Consider the following 15,989-nt stretch of genomic DNA (forward strand, 5'->3'; position numbering starts at 1 on the left):
TGCAATTTGTTAGCAAAATGTTGATGTGTTTTCGAAAGCCTCGTTATTTATATTATGTTGCATTCCATATTGGTGATGTGTAGTAAACATGTTGTAGACATTACGTATTGACAAATAATAAAGTCACCCAAGCGTGTCAGTGACTGGACTGTGCGAGCGGGCCAGCCACGAGGCAATCTTGAGTCAGCTGTTAACCGAGTAAGACGTTCGTCCTCTACACCTTTATTCAGCCGAGACTCAGGACCCAACCCATAGCCAAGCGCTATACTACATTGTCCATAGTGAAAGCTGGAAAAACATCTTTCCTTGTTAAGCCATCTTTCCTTGTTATGTTCAGACTGAGTTGTACTTCCTTGTTCGTTTTCAACACGTCATTATAACAACTTTGGGTCTGGCCCAAGTCCAAAACCAATCCTCGAGTCTGGTTGAAAGTTGTTCACACGACACTCTCTGAACCTTGACCTACCTACATAGTTCCCGAGTCAGTCTCTCTTAAAGGCAGTGGACACTTTTGGTAATTACTCAAAATAATTAATAGCACAAAACCTTACTTGGTAACGAGTAATGGAGAGCTGTTGATAGTATAACAAATTGTGAGTAAAGGCTCCCTCTGAAGTAACGTAGCTTCCGAGGAAAAAAGTCACATTTTCTCTTCAAGTATCACTCCTCGATTGTAGCCTCAAAACACCGCTACCATGGGTTAAGGTTGTAGGGAGGGGGGGGGGGGCTGTTGTTAAATTTGGAAATAAAATAAAAACACAATTGTTTTAATCTTTGTTACTTGTTTATTCACATGCCACTGTCAAATGTTTAAGGCAATGATAACAACCTTTAAAAGTGTAAAGTTTTATTGAGAATCATTTCACTTTGGAGTAATGTGTTTATGTTAAAAGATAACTAACTTTATGCACCAAAATAAAAATCTGGAGAAGATTGTGTATTAATTTGAATGATTATTCTTCCTGTGTGGACATATTTGCTCCAGTTTTTTCGGCGATGTTTCAAAAACTTGACCCCCTTATGAAATGAAATGTTCAGATGTTAGTTTTAGAGGATTAAACAATTGAACGGTTTAAAAAGACCAAAAATATAATTTTTCTTTAAAGGCATTCGACACTATTGGTAATAACTCAAAATAATTGTTCGCATATAAAACTTTACTTGGTAACAAGCAACGGAGAGCTGTTGATAGTATAAAACATTGTGAGAAAAGGCTCCCTCTGAAGTGACATAGTTTTTGAGAAAGAGGTTTTTGTCTCACTCAAATAATAAAAGACTTCATCAGCTGAAGTCATTCAATGTGCATCTGAAAGCGCACAAAATTGTGCAACAGTGTTTTTTTCTTCCATTATTATCTTGCAACTTAGTCGACCAATTGAGTTCAAATTTTCACGGGTTTGTTATTTTGTGCATATGTTGGGATACACCAAGTGAGAAGACTGGTCTTTGACAGTTACCAATAGTGTCCAGTGTCTCTAAAGGCAATGGGCTTTTTTAGGCGATGACACATGGTGAGGCCACACCCACTCTTTACAAGTTCTTGCAATTTGACCCACAAGAGATCAAACTGTCAAAAAAATTTTAAGTTCCTATACTCTTTTTATGTTTTTTATTCTTTCTCTTCCTGCCCTCTTTATGGTCTTCTAGTTCCTTGACGTCATCTGTAGGCTCGCTGTCTTCCTTTTCAATGGCCTTAGACTTTCTTCCTGTTGCTCTTGCACTCTCTGTGCCGTCCGTTTCTGTAACGTCCGTCTTGGAATGGCTCGATCGTTTTCTCCGTTTGTTCTTTTTATTGGAGGATGTATCATCAGCTTTCCCAAAGATTTCGTCTATCTCATCCTGAAAAAGGAAAAGAAAAAAAGGGATTGTTTGGCATTCAAATAAAAGAGTGATTAAATAACGCACTAAGGACCTAGTTATTCAAAAACAAAAGAACCTAAATTGAAGACCCTGGACACTATTGGTAATTGCCAAAGACCATTCTTCTCACTTAATGTATCTCAACACGTGCATAAAATAACAAACCTGTGAACATTTGAGCTGAATCGGTCAACAAAGTTGGGAGATAACTATGAAAAAAGAAAAAAAAAACTAATTCTAAAGTCTCAAAATAAAATTCGTGGAAAGATACTTCTTCCTCGAAAACTATGTCACTTCAGAGGGAGCCGTTTCTCACAATGTTCTATACTACCAACCCCTCCCCATTACTTGTTACCAAGTGAGATTTTATGCTAATAATTATTTTGAGTAATTACCAATAGTGTCCACTGTCTTTAATACATTATCATAACACAAGGACTGAAGCTGTTAAAAATTACAAAAGGATGAAGTACTGTGGTAAAAATTCTCTTCTAATCTTAATTTACCTCCTTAGGAGTTTCCTCAGTCGCATCTCCCTCTTCTTCCATACCAAGTGTGTCTATCTCTTCAGAGTAGGGTAGACGTTTCTTCTCAGTGTCTTCAGACGACAGCTTCTTTTTCTTTTTACCTTGAAGGAACAACACAAGAATGTTGTAGAAGAAACTTGAGATGTACAAATCTTTTCAAAAATATATCTTCATCGCAAAGTCAGAAAAAGCTAGCTGTATATGTTTTATATGTAAACTATTTTTTACTGTAATTTGGCCGTCGGCCACAAGTGTAAAAAGAAATGAAACAAATATCTAACTAGGCCTAGCTGAAACAACAGGGCCCAAATTCATAGAGCTGGTTAAACATAACAAGTTGCTAAGCACAATACAAATTTGCCTACCAGAAAAAGGCAACAGCTAAATTGCCATTTTACAATTACAAACTGTAACCGGCATCCTTCTTTTTGCTTAGCAGGTAAATATCAAGCAACATTTTCTTCTTAAGCAGCTCTCCAAATTGGGCCATGAGCTTGAGTCGAGTGCTCTCAACCGCTCGGCCACGCAGGCCAACCCATGCCATCCTAAATAAAGGCCGACTGCCTACAGACTTCTGTCAAGGAAGGTTTCCATGTTAAAATATTTCACAGAACCTTTGTTGCACAACTTTATGTGCTTTCAGATGCATAATAAAAGGCTTCCGCTGAAGTGTTTTATTTATTTGAGTGAGAATTTCAAAAAAAACTATGATACTTCAGAGGGAGCCGTTTCTCACAATGTTTTATACCATCAAAAGCTCTCTATTGATCGTTACCAAGTCTGTTTTATGCTTACATTTATTTTGAAAAATTAAAAATAGTGCCCAGTGCCTTAAAAAAATAATGAACCCACCTGCAGGTTCGTCATCATCAATAATGTCAGCAAAGAGTTCTCTCTTCTTGTTTGTCTTCCCTTGAAGATCCTCCCAGTCCTGACGACGATTTTTGAAGAGGTCAATAGCCAAGTTCTTGTAAACGAACTTGCCTGGTCAAGAAAAACAAAGGAAGAGACAGGTGTCAATGTTGATGTCAGAAAAATACAAAGAAAGACACAAGTTTTTGTATTGATGACAATAGGCAAGTTCTTGTAAACAAACTTGCCTGGTCAAGAAAAACAAAGGAAAGACAACTTTCAATGTTGATGTCAGAAATATAAAATGAGAGAGGATCTTCCGATAAATAAAAAACTGATTCGGTGACAAAGATTGGGTTGTTCGTATTGTTGGTTGTCTGTTTGTATGTCACAGGTCATAAGCATGTAGGTGAATGCTGTGTTGTATTGTAGTGACAGAAGTCCGAACGTGGCAAAACATTAAATTAAGAACTTGGGGCCCTGTCACACGAGGCAATTTAATAGACAACCAGTTCCAGGCAATCTTAAAGAAGAAAAGGCATCACATAAAAATGTTCACATATTTTACTTTGGGCTTGTAAGACGTTGTTGAAAAACTACTCGTGCGCTATCAAAGTGTTCGGGCAGCAAGCTCTGCAGTTGGTTGCCTTCAAGTTGCCCATAAAAAGTGGCTTCGTGTGACAAGGCCTTTAATAGTGCTCAAATCTGATCAAATAGCAGGCCTGATACTTCATGGAGGCAACGTAGGCGATTGCCCCTATGCCCCCTTGTCATTGCCTTGGTGCCCTTGAAATTTTCCAGTAGAAATTTACAACTGCTTCATTTGTAGGGTGCCCTTTACTAAGGAGAAAAAACCCTTGGTGCCCTTGCCCTTTAAAAAAACCAAAGCATTCAGGCCTGAAATAGTCCACCCACGTTACTTGTGTTGCTAAAAGTGGAAGACACAACTGTTATGGGTGGCACAGTTGGCTTGTGCGTAAAGCGCTCGCCTCTCACCAAGGTGACCCCGGTTCGATTCCCGGCCAGGGCCATATGCGAGCTGAGTTGTGCGTTGGTTCTCTGCTGTGCCACAAGGGTTTTCCCAGACCATCCGGTTTTCCTCCTTCGGGAAAAATCAAACACTCTCAATCTTGGCTGTGCCGACGTTCATAATGGAATGATGTGGCTGGCAGCCAAAGGCGCCCTTGCATGCCCGCTTCTCGAACACGTTGTAGCCGCGTCCTTTGCAATTCAGCTCTTAGCTGCGAGTAAGGATGATTAACCCCCCAAATTATTATAAATTATTTTTAACTTCTTCAGAGTCCAACTTACCACAAAAATCGCTCTGAAGTTGTCTGCTTTTCTCGGCCAGTGCTTCACAAAGGACTCTCTTTGTCTTGATGGATACCGCCTTGAAGATGTTCTCGATTAAGTGGCTGCCCGTCTTATGGCATGCAATCTTCACACAATGGGTCTCCACAGAACAATGAGGTGAAACGAAGTATAAAAATCATGAGTAAGTGCTTCGTTTCCAGGTGCAATATATTAGAATTGGAGGATGTTGAAAAAGAAAGTCACTTCTTTTCTTTTTGCCCAATGTTTAATGTACACATTATTACACTTTTGGTAATTGTCAAAGACCAGTTTTCTCACTTGGTGTATCTGATCTCAACAGTTGACTATAAAACTGTAAATTGACCTTTAGTTTTAAGTTGTAAATCACAAGGGAAACTGACTGGGTAAATTTTAGTTAAACCCATTGGACACTTTCGTTACAGCAAAAAATAAAAAAGTTCACAGATTAACAAATAATTTAACCTGGTTTACAGAAGGTAATGGTGAAAGACTTCTCTGGAAATATTATTCCATGAAATACTTTACTTTTTGAGATAACATTAAAGCAATATCAATTCTCCATGACGAGAATTACGGATTTATTTTAAACACATGTCATGACACGGTGAAACGTGTGGAAACAAGGGTGGATTTTTCCGTTTTTTTTGTTCCCCCCCGACTCCGATGACCGATTGAGCCTAAATTTTCACAGGTTTGTTATTTTATATATAAATTGTGATACACGAAGTGTGGGCCTTGGACAATACTGTTTACCAAAAGTGCCCAATGGCTTTAAGTAAAGAGTTGGACTAAGAAATATTCATGGGTACGTTTTATTGTATGATATATCTTCATTTATATAGAATCAAAGGGGTTCACAAAACTGACACACTCGAAAGGGGTTCCAAAAAACCAAAGGTTTACAGACTGTTAAAATTGACCCAAAATTACCTTAAGTTTGAGGGCAAATCGTTCCTTCCTCTTCTCGTTGACCCTGGTGCACGCCATGAATGCCTGGAGGAGGTAGCTACCTGGCACTGAGCAAGCCACTGCAGCCAAATCATCCTCGGTCATCGACAGGAAACCAGCTATGATGGGTCCACAGTGAGTGAACTTCAACATCTGCTGGAGCAGTACGGCACCGTGGTAATCCACATTGGTTAGACTGGACTGCATAAAATTAAAAAAAAAAAAAATATTTATATTTATTTCAGTTCTCGGGCAGATAAAGAGTACAAGAATGCGCATTAATTAGATTTAAACATTAAGGACCTTGCTTGTTTATAAGGTCCCTGCACATTTTATCGGGTTGCGATAAAGACTCTCACCTTCCGCATGGGCTTTTATTGCAAGGTCACGACCCTGCCGGTTTTTGACGGCCTTTTATTAACACGTTGCCGCGCTTATATAGATGGGTTGCAATACGCATCATCCACCGGCATCTTTGATGTATAAACAAGGGTAAAATGCACACATGTACGCACAGCGCGTGACTCTCAGCCAATGGTAGCTCTTCATGCGTGCACAATTCATCAAATATGGCGGCCAATGACACCTATTGCAATCCATCTATTCCCTTGTTTAACACCATAACTCAACCAAATTTTACTCCTTCGACATCAAAAGTGTTTCCATCATTCCACACTATGGCTACCTTTTTTGGTTCATCAGACTCTTCGCTTTCCGTTGCCTGTTTGAAGAACACCTCATGCGTGGCCATTCCAGCAATTAGACGTACACAGGTAGATTGTCTTTCTTTTGGCTCCCAACAATGGAACGCTGACAGCACAGCCTGTAAGAACTCATCTTCGGATAAACAAATGAAAAAAAAAATTAAAAAAATTAGCCGTCGCAAACTGCTTACCAACTGAAGGGACCTACATTATAAATGCACAAAAAGGGGCTGTGTCAACATAATTAAAGCAGGCCTGTAGCTGTACATGGAATTATGGGTGTGTCGACCCCAATCTGCCCAAGGTACGTTCGAATAGCTTAATGTCATTCCAGGGGCTCACCCGGGTCAGCCCAAAGTGTCCTGCTTGTGGAGCATGACGTCACCACGATTCGAACAGCTTTGACGTCATTCCAGAGGCTCACTCAAGTCAGCCCTAAGTGCCCTGCTTGTGGAACGGGTCACTTGGGGCTGGCTCGAGGTGCATGACGTCACCACTAGAGGGCGAGTGATCGTTCGATTAGCTCTTGTCAGGGGCTCACCCGAATGAACACCACGGGGTCGACCCAGGGAAGCTAATCGAACACACCAAAAAACTCACAGCGCTAATCTCATATAATATTTGTCCATGCTTCATAGCTAGGTTCCACAGTCTGTCAACCTTGCTTGGTGCACCAAGTTGGTTTTGTGTCCTTTAGATCTTTACCAACCAGGGCCCAATTTCATGGCTCTGCTTACCGCCGAATTCTGCGCTTACGAACACGATTCCCCGCTTACGTGCAAGCGCCAAATTTTTGCGCTAGCCTTTAAGCGTAGAATGCCTAGTAACGTGGAGTACGCACGCGCAAAAGCCAAAGTTCGCCGCTAACCCATGAAATAGGCTTGCCGTAAGCACAGAATTCCCTGCTTCCGTAAGCGCCGATTCTGTGCTTACGGTAAGCAGAGCCATGAAATTGGGCCCTGGTACCGGGGACATTCTACCGATGCAGTTTATGGCTATGTGTAGTAAAAAGTAAGTGGCTGATTATAGGAGTTTCTCCTTCATTAAGTGTTTCAAGAAAGGACGTCAAAATCAACGATTGACCTCAATGAGGGCGCTGTTTTAGCTTGTGACATCACATGCAAGGGGTCTATTCTGAGTTTTCTTACTTTGTTTGTCGGGATGATGCATGCATGCTTCTGCCAGACTTCGCAACACGCCCATGTGATTGACTCCAAGAATTGCCTCAATGTTAGGGCACATCTTCCTAAAAATCTCTGAAAACTGAAATTAAACAAAGTATCACAATAAGCCTCTGAGAGAGAGATATGGCGGACACAATGCTACAACACTATAGGTTTGGGTAAATTTGTGTGATTCACCATAAATGGGTACCTGCGAGGGTAGAGGTTGATATTGTGTATGAAAAAGCCACAAGCTCAGGGCTGTATACTCCCAAGGGAGCTGAGAAACATTACAGGGATGTTATTGGCCCTATGACCAGGGCACTAATGTAAAGAGCATTGATACAGTTATTGTGAAATGCGCTATATAAGAATTTGTTATTATTATTATTATTATTATTATTACTATTATACACCCAAACTAAACAGTACACCCCTATCACGTCCGCCGTACCTAGACAAGACTTGTACAAACATATATGCAATATTTCAGTAAAATCAGAAATGGTAGAAATATCAGATAACAATACTTTATATTTGTAAGAGCAACCCCTTGTGAACCTTCTCCTACCACTTCCAAGATGTATAAAAAAAACTTAGTTGTAATCCTTAGCAGTTACAGTTTTGAAGGTCCTCTGACTGGCAGCCCCAAGCAAGAATATTGACAAATTCGCTCCGATTCGATTTTTGAGGTCTGAAAGCACAAGCTTTCGTGTGACAAGGGTATTTGGTCTTTCACTACTATCTCGCAACTTCGACGGCCAACTGGTCTCAAATTTTCACACAGGTTTTTTATTTTATGCATATGTTGAGATACACCAAGTGAGAAGACTGGTCTTTGACAATTACCAAAGGTGTCCAGTACCTTTAAATATATATAAAAAAAAAAAAATTCAAATCCCTGTGAGCTCCTCACCTCCTTCTCGTGAGCAGCCCTTGTAATCAGCCTCTGAAGGACAAAGTTAGCCACAGGATGAAGTGCCATGTCCACCAGATGCTTGCTGAAGCATTTGGGGAAAACCTCCGACAGGAGATCACTTGAGATCACTTGAAGGACGACCTCGAAGAGGCGGCTACCGATGACGTCGGCAAACACAACCGGCACCCTGAACAGAACAGAAAGTATGTCTGACATTAAGGGATATGAAAGGCTGTTGAAAAGAAAAAAAACCTGAACTAAGATTAGTGCAAAGCGTGAAAGCTTGCGGGCGCAAAAGCTTGCGGGTGCTAAGTCTGCTTCCGTACATTTATCTTTGGTTTTGAAAGCCCTACTCTTCAATCTGGGGCGTTCTGCTTGCTAAAGCATTTTAGGGTAAACCTCCGATAGGAGAACGCTGGAGATCACTTGAAGGATGGAATCGAACAGACGGCTACCGATGAAATCGGCTAACACAACTGGCACACTGAACAGAACAGAAAGTATGTCTGTATGAAAGGCTGTTGAAAAAAAAACCTGAACTATGAGAGAAAAGTGGGAAAGCATGCGGGCGCGAAAGCTTGCGGGTACGAAGCCTGCTTCCGTATAGCCTTGCTCAAGGCAGTCGCATTATTCGCTCCAAAAAGATGCCGCTGTAAACCCACCCGTATACCCTGTGCGTGGTGCGTGCGATCACACCGCAGGACTCACCCGTATACACACTGTCACATAGTACGAATACTGTGCACACAAGTCATCCACACTCGTACCACTAACCGCATGCGGAGGCCGTCCGGCCGACAGCCTTGTCGGGTCTGTAACTTCCGGGTTTAATGTGTTGTATTGAAAAATTTCCACAAGTGGAAAAAAGTGGGGGGGGGGGGCTCTCGGATATGCTAGTATGCAGCCCATGAATATGTATATCTTTTGTCAGACCTATCAGACACCACAGGATGTGAGGCAAATGAATTATTAATTATGACGTCCAATCACGCACTTCCCTTATCACACGACCTTTGGACCCTATCATGCGTCCGTGGTGGTGGTGTGTGAAGTAAACGTGTCTCGTCTTTCCGGGCATTATGGTAATGAGCTGACCGTGGGAACTCTTCGCTTATTATAGTAATGAGGTCAGTGGCTTCAACACAGACCCTACAAGGCTGTCGGCCTGACGGCCGACGCATGCGGATAGTGTACGGGGGCATCGTGTCGTGAGATGTTACACACAGTGAATACGGGTGGGTTTTTATACAGCGGCGGTCTTTTTTCGACTGCCTTGAGCAAGGCTAGCTTACGTACATTTATCTTTGGTTTTGAAAGCACTACTCTGCAATCTGGGGCGTTTCAAACAATTTTATCTTTGTAACGTCGCAAGTTTACTGGCCCGGTACTTAAATTACTGGCCTCAGACCTGCGGTCCAATTTTAACTTTCAGTTCGCTCACAACAATTTTGAATAAGAGCCAGACTTGCCCAGTCTTTGATAACTGTGTCTTGAAAACATCATTAATTCTTCTCCTTGTTTACAAAGCAATTCAATGCCGTGCTCCTACACACATCAATAGTCTCCATCTCACAAAAGTTGCCTTCTTCATCCATGAGCCTTCGATTAACATCCAACATCCATCTTAAACTTTCCAATGGCCCATGCACGAATACCCGCCATGATGATAGTCTATCACTGGAAAAGCATTCTCAGTGGTTGCACCAACTTGCTGGAATAAGCTCCCTCGTCACATAATAATAGTATGATAAACTACAGCATTTATAAGGTGCACTTTACTGAAAAAGAAAAACATTCAAAGGCGCCAGACAAGTTTTGTGACTCATCCTCGATCAGCTTATTCAAGACTCAGCTAACAGGCTAAACACATCTTTTCAGACAATGTTAAAGCGTTTTGAAACGCCTGTGGAAAGCGCTATACAAATGTTATCTATTATTACTATTATTATCTACAAGAAAGGACCTCATGTGTTATGAAACTCACTTCTTTTCAACTTGGTCAGCGGTTGGGGTCATCACCTTGGATTTCTGGAGTATCTTTTGGCAGAGACGGAGACACAGTTCTGGCCTTGACTGATGGAGAACCAGGAGCAAGACCCCGAGGACCGGACTGGACGTTCGGTGCAATAAGAACTCTGCAAAAAAAAAAAAAAAAATAATAATAATAATAAGGTCATACACTTGGGGCAGTGTTAATTTATTTACGATTTTTTTAATTTTTAAATATGTTATTTATTTTATTTATCTTTTTATTTTTTATTATGATTGGGTGATTGTTTTTTGTAATGTTTTTTTTTAATATTTTATTTTATTTATTAGTCATCTTTTTTTTTTTGGGGGGGGGGGTGGGGGAAACTTGGAGTCAACCAATTGCACAGCGTAACTGAACATCACTGGAGGCCTCGAAAGCATATGGTTTTCCATTTACGTTGCGAACTAACACGGTCGGCCATTTTGTGGAGTCAAGTTTTTGACTCCATAAAATGGCTGACAGTGTAAGTTCATAACAAATGGTTTTTAAATGCTTTATATGGACCAACCTCATCGATCCATGGCAACGTGTGCCTTTAAAACCACTGTGGATGATATTAATTGGTCAGACAGTAGGAGGGTTAAAAAAATTAACGATCAATTGAATGATTTACCATTAAAGTTATCTGCTTTCAAGATCAAGTTGGTGATTAGCTTCAGCTTCAGCTGCATGCTCTCTGGTACGTTCTCCAAAAGGACTTCAGTTTTCTTGTCAGGCTTGCGAGTTTCTATTTGAACAGTACAACAAAAATGACCGGTAAATTAAAATAGTCAAGTGAGTCTACACGAACCTCTGCGAATTTCTATTTAAGCTGGGTTTTTCCCCCCTGCGTAACATAGTTGCTAAGTGACACCCACAGTGAAGGCTGAGAGAAGCCACCATACAGGGAAAAAGCAGCGATTAAGAGAATTAAAGAGTAGCGACTAATTCTTAAACAGCCGTTCTTGCACAAGGGGCGTCGTAACTACTTTGTCACAACATCTAGAACAAGCTACTTGAAACGTTGAGACCAATCCAAGAACTGACTCTGCGGTAGTGTGGTTAATCGCAATCCTATAAGCTAAAGTAGTCGTCCAAGCCGATTTTCTATACCTTCTGCCCAGGTAGAAGTTAAAAAGCAGGACAGGTTTCAGAATTGAGAAGTTTCCCGTACAATCCAAAAAATCTACTCCACGGTAGTAGATAGAAAGACAGTACTCTAAAGAACAAACCAAAATTGGCAAGTAGATACACACATGGTGTTACCGCAAACCAAATATATAATTGCTATCAAATCACGTTGAAAATATTCAATCAAACATTTTTTTTCTATAAATAACGCTACAAACATTACCGTTCTTTTGGTGTTGCATGGACAACTTGCTCCTGGATACCTCGTCTGGTACCCGTACCCCGCCTAATACCTGTAGCATGGTACGGAGAACGTAGCTCCCATAGGTGTCCATCATCAGCGAGTCCAGGCTACTTTGCAGCCGCTCAGCCATAGCGAGAACTGTAAGTGTGTAACGTGTAGGGGTTCACTAGTTAACAAAAGGAATCATTGGGGTTTAGGAAGTGTTGTGTCGCTAAGAGCACCAAACTCAAACTCTGGTGTTTCTGATCAGCAGAGTGTGGGTTCGAATCCCCCAGTCGTGACACTTGTGTAACGCATGTCAAACAACCAAAAGCAATTTTCGAAAAAAGAGAAGGGGTTCGCCCCTGTGTTCCTGGCTGTGGCTGCTACCTTGTACTACCTTGTTAACCCTTATCAGAAGCTACACAATTGGGTCTCAGAATCCATCACTGCAATAACCTATCTTTCTGAAAGTTTGTATAAACTCAGCACCTTGAGTACCTTGTTTGGTAGAAACGTGCCCTATATAAGACCTCAATATTATTATTATTAGGAATAATGCCGTTACTGATCAACACCACAGGCACTCCATGTTTGCAGGCCTGATACTTCCTGGCTAATCAATCAAATAAAAATGTGTTTGGGTGTATGGGGACGATTTTGCATACATTAATAATGGTCTCTAAAGGGTTTTAGAGACCGTTAATTTAAAACTAGTTAAAAATAGCATTAGTTAACATTATTATAAGGCAAAACTATTAATTGAGCTCGACCACTGTTAATGCTGCTCTCACACTGTGGCAAATTTTCTTGTGAATATGAATATTTGAATTTCGCGGCAAATTTGGCAAAAATTGCAATTGGATACTGAATATTTTCTTGGTCATCCCTCAACCTCTCCTTACCAAATCTTATGAATATATTACGAATGCTTACTAATGCTTGTCAATGCCTTCCGAATAGCTAACAAACGTTGCCAACGCTTACGCACGCTTTACAAACATGACCAATGGCTAAGTACCAACGCTTAATATGTAAATCAATGGCGAATGACTCTCTTCACAACATTCGCTAAAGTTTAGGAAGCGCTTTCGACCAATCTTCATAAAGAGGTGGAGAATCACCTGTAAACGTTCTGAATTTGCTACCATCGCTTTACGGCAAATGTTGGGAAGCTTGAGGGATTGTCAGATATTTCCATTTGTAAGCACATTCGCCACAGTGTGAGAACAGCATAAAGGAGAATGCTGTTGTTGTGCTGTTTTTCTTTTTAAGCTTACCCTTTTCCTGAAGTTCAGCTCCTTCGCCCTCATCATCAAAGCACTTCACTGCCTGAAAGAGCGCCCTCTGGACGACATGACCGGCGAATCTATCCGCCAGTATGACCTCGAAGCCCTCCAAGGCACTGTCGAGAAATCTCCCGATCTGAGAGGGACTAGCTAAGAGTAAGAGCTCTTCCAGGATGAAAGAGACGGTCTGGTTCTGACAGAGTTTTACTTCTTCGCCTTCCATGTGGTCGAAAACATTGTCTAGGAACTGATCTGTCAGACAAATTTCACAAGTAAAAACATTATTGATGCTTTCCAAGAACTCTACGGGGCTGGGATGCCCTCCCTCAAGTCATAGATGTAGATTTTGATATAGAAGGTTTGAGGCAGGATTTTCTAAACGGTTGTCAAAATTTGCTGGAAATCTATAATCTCAGTGTCCAAATTGTTCACATCTAATGCGTTTACACAAGGCTTTTAAAGCCTCTACGGGAGAGATGCATGTATGAAACTGATTGTCCAAATTTGAAACAGGCGGTCGCACTAAATACCGACTCTTGTGCCTTATTTAATGGTTGACTTATGTTCAAATGTTCTGTTAAAGTGCATTTAAAAATTGTTGTCGTGAGTTGTCGTGAGTTGTCGGTATTTAGTGCGAACCGAAACAGGGGTCATTCCGTGTCAATTCAAATGTTTAAAGCATAGCAATGGCTTCTGTGTAAGAATCAAAAGTAGCAGATCTCACTCTCATGATAACAACAACTTTGCCAGACATCTCACTGAGTCGGTCGCACTAAATACCGACAACTCACGACCCCTCACGACAACAATTTTTAAATGCACTTTAACAAAACAATTGAACATAAGTGAACCGTTAAATATATGCACACGAGTCATATGCATCTAAATCACTTTTTAAACTGCTGAATAGTGAATGAAAACAAAATTGCTCAAAGTCAAACAATTTACAATAACTTCCTCTGTATCGTAGGAGGTCCTGTTTTCGAGGTGTCCCTAAAATCGTGGCAAATCTTTTACCTCTCTGTGCACGATGTAAACAGTCCCTAGATAAAAATTGTGTGGTTTTATTTGCCAAGCAAAGAGTCTCCTCTCCCTTGACCAAAACTTAGAAACACGTAAGGCTCAACTGGATATTTGCACTTGTAAATGCAAAAAAAATGGTATTTTAGGCATTTCTACAAGGTACAAAAATATGTCATAATGTTGAGGCCATATAAAAATATTTGCCCACCGAAAAAGTTTCATCAAACACTATTTCAATTCACAATTCATGATGAACAAATCATGTGACTGATTAATTTGCTGAGCATTCTGGAAAAAAAATACAGAGGCTTAAAGAAGCCATGTGCCTTATATCATTTTCTAATATTTTTTGAGATTTTCTTTTTTAACCCTCATAATATATCAACATTATTATTAATATTAAAATTTAAACATCAGCTTGTTGATTCAATTATCACTGTTTATTTATACTCTTTATTATAAATTTTAAGGAAAAAAGGGGACAAAAATAAATAAAAATTAAATTTGAAAGCCAATGATTATTCACACTTTTTATTAAATTATTTATTTTTGTTATTTTTTGCAAATTACCATGGTAATTTTAAAATTTCATTAAAAAATATTTTGAATAAAACGAAGACAACTGCTGGCTATAGAGTCATACACAGAGTCTCAAAGAACATCACTTGTAGTCACTGCAGATGTTTCTTCCATGTATGGCTTCACCGGGAAACCATGCTTTCTTTTTTGCCGTGAAAACAGGAAAAACTCATAACAAATGGGGCCAGTTGAAGTCATCGAAGATCGGTGTGTAGTGTGAACATTTCAATGTCCATCAAGTTTTAATATATGTTTTCATACTTCATATTAACAAAAGAAGATAATTAGGGCATCGGTTGATGGCATCATTATTGTTTTCCCAATTCAAAGAAAAATACTTAATAGCGTGAAAACTGGTAAGGGGAGTGCCTAAATAGTTAAAATAAATATTAATAATACATGTTATCATGGTAATTATATAGAGTCGTGATCGGTCGCTGTGCAAAAAATGGATCTCGACGTGTGTGGCAAGCCAGGTGGACCCACGGCCAAGGTCCGGTCGGCCATCATCGTGGCTATGCTATGAGTATGGCATGGGTTTTTTGGCATGGGTTTTTTGTACACAATAAACTTACCCTGTTCCAGCTTGTCTTGAAACCCATCTTTGATTGTCTCAGACACCCGGCGATAGTAGCCCATAGTATGCTCATCAAGTCGACCAACTCTTCCATCTGGCCTGTCGTCCTTTCCGTCATTATTCTGCCTGTTACCATGATTGTATTTGCCTTTACTGTGAGCCTTCTTGTGCACGTGCACTGTGCTTTTGGGCGCAGCCATTTTGTATAAAACGCCCTCTGTTGTCACCAAACCCCCAGAATAGACCTCATCGCAAATACCAATGCGCAAGCGCAGACTGTTGAATGAGGTGCATTGTGGGATAGATATGGATCAAATTTGGATACCAGCTGGACCACAATGCACCTAATTCCAAGCTTTACACGCGCGCTATTTGCGAAAAGGTCTATGTTCGCTGACGAAGTGCGCCCCCTCCCCCCCCCCCCAACACAAACACCACACGTCGTTTTTTGTGGGGCATTCAAAGCGGGCACAGGATAGTCTTATCTCGAGTTACTCGTCGTTATTTCCTAGCCGTACGTTTCTCATGTCTCCTTAATAAGGACTAGTATAAGACTCTTTGTGAAATCGACCTCAGAGGTTACTCCATGGGGCGATGAACCAAAAACAATTGAACCTGCAACCTCTGTAAAAGTTACCATAACAAAAAACAACTTTTTTACTGAAGCAGGATCACACCCGAAGTTATAATCTGGGCCCAATTCCAAAGGCCTGCTTAAAGACACTGGACACTTATTATTGGTAATTTTGTCAATAACCAGTCTTCTCACTCGGTGTATTTTAACATAATTATGCATAACAACAAACTTGAGAAAATATGAGCTCAATCGGTCGAGACCGATTGAATTC

General features: G+C 40.5%; 1 protein-coding gene across 1 annotated transcript; it reads right to left on the reverse strand.

The window, feature by feature from the left end:
• Window positions 1-1,404: 1,404 nt before the first annotated feature.
• On the reverse strand, window positions 1,405-15,347 carry LOC117289758 (nucleolar protein 9-like). The gene is made up of 13 exons (XM_033771024.1): window positions 15,140-15,347; window positions 12,954-13,214; window positions 11,674-11,832; window positions 10,954-11,067; window positions 10,293-10,443; window positions 8,306-8,495; window positions 7,375-7,489; window positions 6,208-6,359; window positions 5,505-5,723; window positions 4,551-4,692; window positions 3,240-3,371; window positions 2,367-2,488; window positions 1,405-1,839 (listed from the first exon to the last, which is right to left on the reverse strand). The coding sequence occupies exons 1-13, from the start codon at window positions 15,339-15,341 to the stop codon at window positions 1,582-1,584; spliced, it is 2,217 nt and encodes a 738-aa protein (XP_033626915.1). The 5' UTR covers window positions 15,342-15,347; the 3' UTR covers window positions 1,405-1,581.
• Between the last annotated feature and the right edge of the window lie 642 nt (window positions 15,348-15,989).

Source organism: Asterias rubens, chromosome 4 (genome assembly GCF_902459465.1).
Source record: "Asterias rubens chromosome 4, eAstRub1.3, whole genome shotgun sequence".
Classification (NCBI taxonomy): Eukaryota; Metazoa; Echinodermata; class Asteroidea; order Forcipulatida; family Asteriidae; genus Asterias; species Asterias rubens.